Here is a 13,479-nt window from a genome sequence, read left to right as displayed (position 1 = left end):
GCAAGGGGCAGGCTAGGTCCCCCAGGAACGCTATTGGCATTTCAACATCGCTATCCACCAGTCAGGAAAGAAAGCCCCTGTTTGCAGCTTTCTGAACAGTCTTGTGATCTTAAAGATTCTTGTCATCCGAAACCTGCATTACAATGTCATCCCACCAGTCAGAATTCATTTCTCAGGCCCAGAAGTGACACTCCACTATCTGCAGATGTTCCATGAACACCACTGTCAACCTGGAATTGTCCCACAGCAATCGGTCATCCCCAAAATCATGCTGTTCCCAGCCGATTCAGTGGTTCTTGCAGCTCTGCAAATACTGGAGGATCATTGGTCCTGTGCTTGCAACACTCATGACAATAGTGCAGGCTCCATGCTTCTGTCAGATGGCGGACAGTGATGAGGACCATGTGGATTTTTTAAAAAGATGCAAAAATTATGAAATATAGATGACATTATGGGATGGATAGCATTGCATGCTGGGAAGTTGACCCCTTGCTCCCAGTCACCCCTGCATTACTTATTTCTGCCACACCATGCATTGCTTAAACTTCCCAAAACACAGGGCACTGGATGGTGGTGAGTTGCACACTGGGATACCTACTGATGATGCACAGTATGGTTCACTAACGCAAGCACTCCTGGTGAGTATGTGCAGCACTGATGCAAGGATCTAAATATGCCTGCACACAAGGAATATACTAACTGGGGGGGCTTTATGCCGACGTAACTTGCTTTGGCAAAAGTTTGTAGTACAGATATGCCCTAAGTAAGTTATATTGAGAGGAACTATAATGTAGGCTTTAGAAAAATGACAGCTGGAATAAACTACCTTTTTTGTACAGCGCTTTAACTGGAAACTCTCCAAAGGAAATGGCCTTATTACACATCATCAGAAAGAAAGACCATACACTGTGTCATCAGCTTTACCAAAACCGTGCTATTACAGTTCTACAGAAGAATTCTGTGGCTCCTATGCAAAAGCAGGTGAAGGAGGACCTCTCTTAACTGAATATAGTGCACAAGAGCTTTGCTGTCAACTGACACTGTTACAACAGGTAAAAAGACTGGGTTCTATTGAGAATGAGAGCAAATCACCCCTCCTTCCTTCCCTCCCTTGCCTACCCCCATATGTTGCTTGCTATTTGTTTTGTGGTTCACAACGCCTATGGATTAAAATATCCCAATTCTCTACCCATGTCCCAGCCATGTCTGGAAAGTCCCTAGTATCAGGAGTTCTGGTAATGTAATTCTGCAGGTAATGGTTTCTCCTGATAAATTTAGGGAAGGGGGAAGAGAACAGAGAGGAAGAAAAAGTATTTCTTGTGATACCTAAAATAACTGCCAGATGTAATAATGTGTTCATTTTAAATTTTTGTCTATGTAGGAAATGTTCCATAAATGCCATCCAGTACATTTCCTAAATTCAAGAGCACTTGGCGTCAAAGATAAATGTGCCACTGTCCAAAAGTAAGTTGGTTACCTTTCCTGTCCTGCTTATGCAGTATTGATTTTTGTATCACACCTTATGCATACAGGGACAAAGAAAATGGAGACTCTTTGTTGTCTTTCCGTTATTCCTCACGTGAATTTTCTTTCTATATAGAATTTTGTCCTTCGGATGACTTGTAAAATGAGGGCCATCAGACCAAAACATTTTCTTTAGGCCATGTTGTCAAGGTGACTTTGAAATCCAGAGTAGAGCACGTCAAAAATATTTGCTGAATATGTTTTTGAAAAATACTGTGATTTTTTTTCAGGTAAATTGTTATATTTACATCCCCACAGATGGGCAAGTAATAGATAGAATTTTATCTTGTAATGCTCGTTAAATAATTCATAAGTATTTGCAAACATATAGAGATATCGCAGTTTTTAAAGTTTTTCATTACTTGCCCAGTTCTAATCCAGAATAAATCTTAACATTATCACCAGTTCACACACAATCTTCATCATACTTGTTTTGTATTAATTCATCTTAATTGGACTGTCCAGTAAAAACGCCATCTGGCGCCTGCTGTGTTGTAGCCCAGACAGGACTCTGTATGTCCTTAGAATCTCACTTTTTGTGTGTGTGGCTTCCACAAAATAAAAGCCAGACTAACTTTTTGATGAGTATGGCCCTTTGGCCATTTTCATGATATGAGAAATGCTTTGTTATTGTTAGTCTAATGAAACAAATTGCTCTAGTTGCAAAACTGTGATTTTTGTTTTTTAAAGTAGCCCCATCTACAGATGTGTATACGGTGTGTGTTGGTATTGTGATTATAAAGTCTGCACAGAGAAGAGAAATTAACATAAAATGTATTAATCAATATTGTAGCTAAACATATTATCACTACAGCGTTCTTTTTAAAATTGTTAGAATTTTAATGTCTCTCTTCCTTCACGTTGTAGCTGCAATGTCTAAATTCCCTATATGTTTCTGTTTCACAGAGGCTTTTCCACTGAATCGCTGTCACTTAAAGTCTGTAACCTCTTTCTGCCTAATTGCATACAAGACAAGTACCTCTTACAGCTTTTAAGAAATGCAGACAATGTCAGCACCTGGGTTGCTGCTGAAATTGTTACAAGTCATACTTCCAAGGTTTGCTATTATTTTTATTTGGTTGTTAAATTAAAGGAAGTTGTCAATTATTTGCTATTGTTTACTGTTTCTATATAGCAAACATACACAAAAGCCTGAAATGTGCCTACCAGTGTGTTGGCAACAGTTTGTTGTATTGTTGCTGGCAGATCTGCTTAGTGTTTTGGATCTGATCTGGTGGTGGGGTTAAAGACTTAATAGAAGATAAGAATTCATTTACCATGAGAAAGCAGACTTTCTGCTATTGAAATGGACTTCTTACAATGAAGGACTTTCTAACTAGAACTTTGAGAGACTTTGAGTGCTGCAGTTCTGCTGCTGTTTTAGCCCAAGTAACAAATCCTAAAACAAAACATATTTTTCTTGCTCTTCTAACTTCATTTTTCTCACACTTCTAGTCTGCTTTGTAGATATTTGTTGAATAATGTGTTTGGTGGTAGGTTTGCCAGTAGCATCAGTTAGCTAGTCAGAAATCCAATACACAGATGCTATCTTTTAAGATCAACTGAAGTAAATACTTTCCTCAAGAAAAAAATAGAGCTTGATATTCATTAAAACATGAAGTCATTATGTGCATTATTATATACATTCTGAATGTCTTCATGAGAAATCTCTCCATTAACTTATCAATAGCATGTTTTCTGATTTATTCATGACAAAGTCAACAGAAATAAGTGTTCGGTGTTTGTAACAACTCTTGTATAAAAATGAATGGTGACAACAGACTTCGAGCATAGGATTTGGGAACTAAGTCTTTAGGCCAAGCAAAGAGCATCACTGCTGGCAGTGCAAGAAGTACTTAGGTTGCTCCCAGTGCTCAGATGGTCAATTCTTTTCTGACCATGATCGTAGACCTGGAACTGAATCTGCCCGTGCAGATAAAACCAGTCTAATCCAAATCCAAGCAGTCATCATACATTTAGTAAACATGTCTGTGCACAAGATTTCTTTTCTTTTTTTATATTAGAGACCTCCCTGGGGCAGAAGTCTCCATGAGTAAGAATCATGAAGATAATATCTTCAGAGAAGAGCCAGTTGCTTATTTGTTGGTTTTCTGAAGCTATTATCTCAATGAATTACCACTCACCCTCTTACTTCTGTTCTGAACAGAAGATTTTTGTTCTGTCTTTTATTTGGCTATCATGGGAGTATTTTCTCTTCCCACTTGAAGAGAGATGAGCAGTGATACCTCAGTAGGGGCAGTGTGTAATGTGCTTTGAATGCAAATCAAGGTCTGCAAATCCACCCCAAAGTGGTAATCCATTAAAATGGGTACCTTCAAAAAACAACGACAGGTGAGTAATTACCTCATATTTCTCTGTGTTCAGTCAGAATATTTGTGCATACAGAACTCATTATAATAACTTTATTGTGGAGTTTTGATGGCTTCATTAACCTTAAGAGCATATGTGTGGTTGGTCACCAAACCCTCAAATTGAATTTCCTTTTAACTGTTACTGATGTTTTTGTTTGTTTACTTGTTTGTCTAAAGGACTTCTCAGAAACATACGTATGACTGTTAATTGGTAATCAAAAACAATCAATCAAAATTGGAGAGCAATTTTTGCTGCTTTTGAAAACAAAGCCTGAGATGGGGTAATTTCTCAGAATATGGCTGCCAGAATATACAGTTCTCTACATCCTCTTTCAATTTTCAGTACAGTAGTATTCAGTTATTGTAATTTAGCCAATCAGAATGTGACAAAGTCAACTTATTTTGCAAACTTTTAAAGTGCCGGTTTTACAAGTGGTACCACACTTGAACACATTTAAATGAATGATTTTCATTTAATCCCTCACTTGCTCCCAACAGTTTCTTTCCTTTTGCCTCATTAGGATTAATAATGTCTTCCCAACTACTTAAGAGTTTTAGGATCAAGAGTTTTACTGGCAGTAGAGTTGCAATTTGGCCCTAAGACTATGTCCTCAAATGGAAATAAAATGGTATCCAGCTTAAGTTTCTTCATAGCAATTGGCTTCATGTGATGACTCCCAAACATATATTATGTTATGTGTGTTAGCTCCAGACAATTGCTATTTATTATTTGTATTACCATAGTGCCTAGGAGCTCTTGTCATGGATCAACGTGCTATGGTACATTTTAATATTTAACTTTATTTTTTTCAGTTGCAGGTGAATTTACTATCAAAATTTCTCCTTATAGCAAAATCTTGCTATGAACAAAGAAATTTTGCTACCGCAATGCAAATCTTAAGAGGGTTGGAAAATCTTATAGTACGACAGTTACCAGTAAGTGAGGACTTTTGGACTTTTTTCCCCCTATATTTATTTTGTTTTAGCAAAAGTAAGTGTGTTCCAGTACCAAGATTAATCTGAAAGGTATCAAATATTTTATTTACTTTTTTAAGGCTTGGAAAATTTTACCTTCAAAAATATCTGAAATAATGGAAGAACTCAAGGCTGTTGAGGTACAGTATGAGTCTCTCATGTGAAATACTTGTCATGTGACACTTCCTTGGTGCTCTTTGCAAGATTGAAGCCAAAATACTTTACAGTTTACTATTTGGGATTTTCCTCCTGCTACAACCACTATGCCAACCTGGGCTCTGAAAGTCAAGCTGCATTTTTTTTTTGGCTGGCATCTAATTGCCAGACCTTAATGTGCAACTATCACTTAATTAACAATTATCTTGGTGATAGGGCAGAACAGAATCCAGTTCACTCTCCCATAGTTGTTGATGCTACAGAGGTAAGAAGTCAAGAAGAAAACTCTTGGGGAGGTTTTTGTGTGTGTGAAAAGACTTCTTTTTCTTCAATTTCCTTTCCCTCCTCCTCCCCCCCCCCCCAAAAAAAAAAAAAAAAAAGGAAAAATAAACCATTGCAAAACATAAGAAGGCAGATGCTTTTGAATGCCAAAACTTATGCAGAATTCTGTCCTATTTTTCAACCACATACATTAACCATTTATTTTAGTAAATAAATCAGCAGCTTATGATCAAATGCACACAGGGAGCAAATGTTTTGTATGGGAAGGCTGCCGTTTTAACAGTGACTTTTCTGACCATAATTTGGGCTTTTTATATTCTTAAAAATGTATCCGACAAAACCAAAATAAAACTACATAAATTTAGCCTTGCAGTATGCAAGATCTCTCAGAACAAGCTGACTGCCAAGGGAGAGAAATGCAAAGGCAGGGATGCTTAATTCAGAGTCCTACCAAATAGCCCCTGGGACTTTTTGCCCAAAACAGAGGCCAGTCTATTTACCTAACAAGGAATCAGCAATACCTCAATTGTCAGCACTACCCCGACTGCTGGTAGTGCTAATAAAATCATCTCAGACATCTTATCTTGCTCCATTTCTAGTAGGAGATTATCAGACATCTCTAGCAACACATCCGCAGTTACATAACCAGGACATCTGTAGAATCTAAGTGTTGCTAAGGCTGTCTTATCGCCACTTGATGGTCACCTCTGAAAAATGTGAGGTGCTCAATGGCATGTTAATTAGATTGCTAATTAGGCTTTTGATGCAAGGCATTGCATCTTTTTAAAGATGACACATACCAAAAGTTAGATGTTAACACTTTCAAACTAGTATTTCTTAAAACTCTACTTTGAATGACTGAAAACAATGGTGGAGATTTTCAGAGCCAGCTACAAGGTTGACACACAGCTCCTATTAATTTCAAAGGGAGTTATATGGCTGTATCCCCTAGTAACATTTGAAAATCTCAAACAACATTTCTCAGTAATTGTCATAACACTTCATCACTAACTTTTATGTAACTATGAAACTGAGTTTGCTTAGCTCTTAAGGTGCATTCTGTGATTCCAACGATAACATTTTGGTTGTAAATTAAGAAATCTTTATTAAGAACTCCATGTAGGCTACCTTCTAATTAAAGTATCTTTGTTCCATGCTCTAGTCTACCTTAATTGAACTGCCATCAGGTTGATCAAATGCATTATCTCTTTCATCTGTTTTAATTTCTATTCTGTACATGAAAAAAACAAAAATATTTGCTAAATACATACAACAGAGACTTTATGAAGCCTGCTCTGACATTTATCATGGGCTTTCCTTGTGTAAATTATATTAGGTCTTTTTAAAAAGTGACAGTTTGTGTTTGATGGAAGGAGAGAGATTCAAAACGCTCCCTACAATTCCATCAGCCCGTGTTCTGGCCATGCATGTCCAACAGCTTGAAACTGGAGGATTTACTATGACAAATGGAGCTCATAAATGGACTAAACTTAGGTAATTATTTTAATTATACATATGTCACTTGTCTTTTTATATGGAATATCATTTAGCGAGTTATAAGTAGTAACACATCAGTGCACTTTTGGCAGTTTAAAACATTTGTCATTTTGACAACTTATTAGACGAATACTGTAGAAATAGATGCTCTGTATCTTTAAAAGGAAATTCAATGTTTTATTATCAGCACTAAGGCTGACTAATGTTTTTCTCCATATTTTCTTTAAAGAAACATTGCAAAAGTTGTGAGCCAGGTTCATGCATTTCAAGAAAATCCCTATACATTTACTCCAGATCTCAAGTTCCAGTCTTACCTCAAACAAAGAATAGCTCATTTTAATGATGCAGACATTTCTGCTTTAGCAGCTGACAACTGTGCCAACTTCCATCAGATACCAGCTGAAAAACATTCCCGAAAAATTCAGGCTACATTGCGCAGAATGAAGGCAACATTTCAATAATTGTTTACATTTTACCTGCTTGTTTAATTCTAACTCCAGACTATAAAACTGTGGATAAAAATGACTTCAACTCCTGTACCAATTCCCAAGCAAAGACACAAGTGAAATTAGTTTTAAAACAGTAGCTCTATCTGCAATAGATGTATTTCTTATCACAGGATCATAAAATGCAAGCTTATGAAAAATCCTAGCGCTAAGCAAAGGGAAAAAAGGATGACTAATCTCTAGTATGAAAGAATAGTCCGTAGATGTTGTCTGAAGAGAAGTATTGTGTAAAGAAGTTAATGTTTCAACTTTCTGTGCTGTTTTTGGCTTATGAAAATTCAGATTATTATTGACAAAACATTGAATATATTTTTATGTAAGCACTGTACATTTGTATCCTGTCACTATGTATTTGATCTTCATGGATATAGATCCTCTGCCAACGTTACATTTTTTTATGGGTTTTGCTTTTGTCTTAGTTTTAAATTATGAATGTCATTCTTGATAGAGCATCTTCCCATTGGACATCCAGATAGAATAAGTAAAAAGGCTGGCTGAAGGGCATTAAAAATACACAGTGCAGTATTTCTGTATCTCCATAGAAAACTTAGATCTGAATAACATTTTACTATTGTGTTGAACTGCTTCTACCTTCATGGCCTGATGAAGTCATTTTTTTTAAGGCTTGCTTGCTTTGTCTCCAGTTGTTATAAGTATTAGTTGTAAAATTTGTATGAGAGTTCACATGAACACGAATATGCCTTGTCCTGGGGTTTCTTTTCTAGTATTGTCATGTTCAGCAGTATGATAATACAAAATAACTTTGCATCAAATTTGCAATTGCATCGTGCCAAACTTTGGTATTTATAATGTTTTTACAGTGAGTTGTGCTTATAAAACACTCTGACTTGCAATGAAATGTGGTGCTATAGCTGGAAAGTGCATTAAGGTACCCCAGGCTTATGCAAAATCTCTAAGATCTTAACCTTATCCACAAGATACAGACAAATATGTTTTAAATTGTTTTCAGAGGGGTGGGGGGTCTTCATGTTATGAAAAACAGCCAAAATAAACAAATAGTAAAACACAACTCTCAGATCATAAAGTGGTGGTGTCAGAACTGTTTCAAAAAGGAAAAGCATCCTGTTGAAACCCCAGGTATGAATTGACTGCCTGGAAATGTTCTTGTAATTGCAGTGTTCTTCTGTTCATGCTGATTGTAATGACATTTACTTCCTATTGTTTAGAAGAGCTTAAGATTTTTAGCTTTAGAAGAAAATGGCTTACTAATAAAAAAAAAATTGGGAGATACACACTTGTAGTGTTTTGCAAATTGTACATTAATTTCTACTGTTGCAGTTGAGTTTGTAAAGTATTCAACAGAAAATGCATGTGCCTGTGTTAAGTTGTGGTTCGTGTCCAATGTTAAGAGAAAAAGATCCCAATCCATTGGCAATATATGATCGTCGACTTTCTGCTCCCTTCTTCCCCAGTCAAAAACAGGTACACTGGTTTGTTACATTAACTGCTACAATTATTTCTTCACACTGTGATGTATTCTCAACACAAGGCCAAATTTGTGCTCTCTTACTAGTGTAATTAAGAGCAGAACTCTGTCTGTGGTCAGGGAATTTTTGTATCAATCTTTGCTATTACGAAGCAATTCTGTGTATCCCTGTGCTATCTCATATTTATGACTCATAATTTTTAATATCCTGAATCACAGCTAAAGAAGTAAAATTTGTTGCTATCTTTTGATTGTGTTCATATAATACAGTTGCAATATACAAAGTACTGTAATTTAAAGTATTCTTACATTATTACAGTATATGAAGAAAGATGGCAATGACACAGGATTGCCAGACGTAAATCTTTTAAAAATATATTATCTATATTTACTTATGTTCTTAATTATCATTAGTTGTTGGCTTTTTCTCAATCAAAAAGCTACGGTCCACTTAAAAGCTACATCTTGCCAGAGCAAGACAGTAGTCCATAAAATAACTTAAGCTCTACCAATGTTAAGGGCTCAAACAGTTTTAATCAATGCATTTCTGTACAACCAGTGGTTATTTTATGGTCAGTCAGACTATTGTACAATTTTTTGTATTTATTTAGCATTTAAAGTTTTAAAAGATGAAGTGTGCTCTGCACCTGTGTGACCAAGCTAATATTTCAGTTAAAACCTTTATCTGTACTTAAATTGACTACTACACCAAGGAAATATTGTGCTTGTTCCAGGAAAATGACTGATACTCTTCAAGCATTGAAAATGCATTTTATGCCTTCTATATGCAGTAGAACCTCAGAATTACGAACACCTTGGGGGAATGGAGGTTGTTTGTAACTCTGAAATGTTCATAACTCTGAACAAAAAACGTTATGGTTCTTTCAGAAGTTTACAACTGAACATTAACTTAATACAGCTTTGAAACACGCCATACAGAAGAAAAATGCTTCTTTCCTTTTATTTTTTTAGTAGTTTATGTTTAACTCAGTACTGTACTGTATTTGCTGGTGGGGTTTTTTTCTGTGCAGCTGCCTGATTGTGTACTTCTGGTTCCAAATGCGGTGTGTGGTTGACTGGTCAGTTCGTAACTCTGGGGTTCTATTGTATTGCTTTAGTATGTTAGCCTTTGTATTGCTATAAATGTATAGAATTACTCTTGCAGTACTTTTATATGATGGAAAGCTATGTTCTTGGCAATCAAATATTAAACTTCAGATTTTATATTTAATAAAGATATCATCCCAAAATTAAAAATAAAATATTTAATGTAAATAATTGCTGAAAATCATTGTTTCACAGGGAACAATTCTGTTTTCACTTTTGAGCATTACTATAAACAAATTGCCACTACGTTGTGTGACAGAGTTTTTTAAATAATGGTGTTTCTAGCCAAGTTTAATTTAATTGCATTGCTTCTTGTTGATACAAATGCATGATTGATTTGTAGGATGGAATGAGGCAAAGTTTTCTCTGTTATGTGGTACAGTTTCCATTGACATGTGAACTCTCTTCACTTCAATAGGAATTGCACCTGTGTAACTGAAAGTGGAATTTGAATGTCCTGTGCAAGGAATAAATTCTACACTCCTTACTCGGGCAAAACTCACTGATATCAATGAGAAGTTTGCTTAAGGTATCCTACAGTCCCATCCCAATCCCTGAGGAGTTACATGTGTCCATCCCCACTGAGATTAAATAAAGCCAAAGCCTTTAAAATTGCAGATTGTCAACTCTCGTTAAAATTCTCTACCATATGTTGCATGCTAAGAGAAAACAATATACTCCTAAAGTTCACCCCCAAAAGATATTAATGGCTCTTTTACCAAAATATATAGGACCAAACCCTCCAGTGTTGCACAGTCACCCTGTGCTGTGCTATTGGTAGAATCTGGCCCTACCTAAGGCTAAGTTAACTGGCCAGGGAGGGCTCCACAAGCTGAAGGGTGAGAGTTCCATGATATAGAGCCATTGTGGAAGCTCTTGTCATTCCCTCTGCCCTGCTAGTCCCATACAATGGAAAAGGTGTGGCCAGAGGAAAGTAAGAGAGGTGAGAACCTCCCTACACCATGATGATCCCCAGTTGTGTTTTCAGCCCCTTGTGGCTGTTACATTGGGAATATCTACACTGCAGTTAGACACTGACGGCTGGCCTGTGTCAGCTGACTCTGGCCCATCGGGCTACAGAACTGTTGAATTACAGTGTAGATGGTTGGGCTATAGCCCAGGCTCTGAGACCCCATGAGGGTCCCAGAATCCAGGTTCCAACCTGAGCCTGACCATCTATACCACAATTAAACAGCCCCAGAGTCTGAGCAGCCACAGGTGTTTAATTGCATTGTAGACACACCCATAAATTACAGTAGCCTTCAGGCTAGCTGTGTGCTGGTGTAATTCCATTGATTTTCAGAGTTACTCCTGACTTACTCCCGTAAGAGATAGGTAGATTACGCCCCAGAAGCCATGAACACACTGCATTTGTGCAATCAAAACTGAAAAATAGAAGAAACATTAAAAATTGAGCCCAAAGTCTGTGTGACCTGAATCTGTTTAATTAAAACACTAGAAAAATCATTTGAAATCTGTACACAAGTTGGAAATTCCCAGGCATGCATACATATATATTGGCTCCTGGTTTTGAGTTTTGTATATAATATGCTGGCTTATGCAATATAGAACCCATTTCTGGATGTCAAATTGAAACATCTACAGTTATTTGAGGAAAACTATTAGTAATTTTGCAGTGCTGAATATACACTTTAAACATACAAACCAATATATGCATTGACTATAAAGATGGGGTCAGGGTGAAGGTATTCTTCTTACAGTTGTGTAATTGTAGCAATGTGTATTATACTGAATGCTTAAGCATACAAGAAACTTTTGCATCACATTTTTTTTCTTTCAGTGGAAGGGATTAATTAGTTCATAACTTGTGTTCTTGAGACTAAACTATAAAGAAAGACTTTAAAATACAAATTGGCCTTTAAAAGGACTCTCAAGCTTTTGGAAATTGTTAATGTGAGAGATCTATTAATCTTGGGATTTGTAAGGCACTAATATCCAAACACAAGTTGTTCCCCAACCTCCTACAGAGGGAAAATAAACATAATTTTAAAAATGAATTATCAAAAATGTACCTTTTCTAAGGGAAAAACCCTCAGCTTTCAAAGGAAATAATTTCATTGTATTGCGTTGAATGCTGTGAACTGGTATCTCTCTACCACTAGTAGGAGGCTGTGTTGGTTATCTTTCAGTGAGTTTGTGATGGAGTTTGGTTCAGGAATAGCAGGGTCGTGGGTTTAAGAGCTCGGGTGTGTGTGTGTGTAATGGTTAAGAATACAAACATGAAAAACTTAAGAAATTCTCAATTAGCTGTCTACACCGTGCTTAATTCTGACACAAGCATCTGCATTACAATAGTCTTTCTTTACCTGATCACACAACATACACACAGTGATACACAAAGCTTGGTTTCACTGGATTTTATTGTACTGCTTACTAAATTAAATAAATGTCACTTTCCCAGTGCTAAGTGATCTTGTAATGAAAGACTATACTATAAGTACTAACGGATGAACCTCTTCCATTAAGGGTGGGAGGCTTCATTTAGTTTTGATGTGATTTCACTTTCAGATTAACTCTTGTGTATTGGGTCTTTTGTGGTTCAACCTAGTCAATCTCCTGGTGGGAGGTCCTGAATCAGTAAGGTTGAAGGATTATCTGCTTTGGCCTGGCTGACTTTATTCTGGCAATCTCCACCTCATTGAACCTTGCCATCTGTTATCTATAGGACTTCTCTTGAGAGAAAAAAGTCAGCAAGGTAATATCTTTTATTGGACCAACTTCCACCCACCTTGTCTCTCTAATATCCTGGGACCAACATGTCTACAACAATGGAGTTTTAGCTTCTTATGCAGTTGTTTGGAAAAGCCTCTATGCTTTCCAGCTGCTGTTGGGTGACACTCCTCTTTTATAAACTGCAGTGGGCACTCAGTCTGCTGCTGCCCAATTATGAATTTGGTGTGCTTTGTATGGCATCCCTGATTTACACGAACACATTTGGTAAGTGGGAAATCCTAAAACCATGGGAATTGCATACTGTCAGGTCAGTAGTATATCTAATCTAGTATCTTACCTGCTACCCCACTCCAAAAAAACAAACAGCAATGTAGACAAGATCTTTGTAATTTGTCCCCAAGGATTATAGCAGAACAGAGAATTGAACCCTGTCCTCTAAATCTGTCAAGTGTCTTATCCACATCTATTCTACTTTTTATTCTAATTTTCTTCCAGGTTTTAATGTAGGCCTTCACTAGTGTAAGGGCAGCATTATGTTAGCTAACTAGATTCTTCACAGCTTAGTACCAACACAATAAAATGTAGTAAGGAAGATGAGACCCAAGAGAGCATCATTTTCAGGGGAAAAAAAGCATAGACTAGAATCCTTGAGCAGGGACAAGAGGGCACTGTGAGCCTGGACATTGTAATTTCTGCAAAATGTGCACGCTCTCAGTGCTTGTCTACACTTAAAATTCTACATGTGCCTCTGTAGAGCTTCAGTGTAGACATCACTCTGATGAGATAATCCCTCCTGTCAGCATAGGTAGTCCACCTCCTCAAAAGACCATAGCTAGGCCAACAAAAGAATTTTTCCATCAACCTAGTGCTGTCTACATGGGGATTTAGGTCATCTATGCCACTCGGGTGCGGATTTTTC

At 36.9% G+C, this 13,479-nt stretch overlaps 1 protein-coding gene across 1 annotated transcript in view; it reads left to right on the top strand.

Moving 5' to 3' along the window:
- Positions 1–10,037, top strand: part of KNDC1 (kinase non-catalytic C-lobe domain containing 1) — a 105,502-nt gene extending 95,465 nt beyond the window's left edge. Inside the window, exons 24-30 of the mRNA XM_067552911.1 lie at positions 840–1,052; positions 1,382–1,464; positions 2,431–2,581; positions 4,710–4,832; positions 4,952–5,011; positions 6,646–6,803; positions 7,036–10,037. Coding sequence (XP_067409012.1) covers positions 840–1,052; positions 1,382–1,464; positions 2,431–2,581; positions 4,710–4,832; positions 4,952–5,011; positions 6,646–6,803; positions 7,036–7,267 — 1,020 coding nt within the window. The 3' untranslated portion in view covers positions 7,268–10,037. The remainder of the gene's footprint in view (positions 1–839; positions 1,053–1,381; positions 1,465–2,430; positions 2,582–4,709; positions 4,833–4,951; positions 5,012–6,645; positions 6,804–7,035) is intronic.
- Positions 10,038–13,479: the final 3,442 nt, after the last annotated feature.

This window comes from Emydura macquarii, unplaced genomic scaffold (genome assembly GCF_026122565.2).
Source record: "Emydura macquarii macquarii isolate MOO-44397 ecotype Brisbane River unplaced genomic scaffold, CSIRO-AGI_Emac_v2 contig_1390, whole genome shotgun sequence".
Taxonomy (NCBI): Eukaryota; Metazoa; Chordata; order Testudines; family Chelidae; genus Emydura; species Emydura macquarii.
Note: the sequence above shows the minus strand (reverse complement) of the source record. Positions and strands in the feature narration are given on the sequence as shown.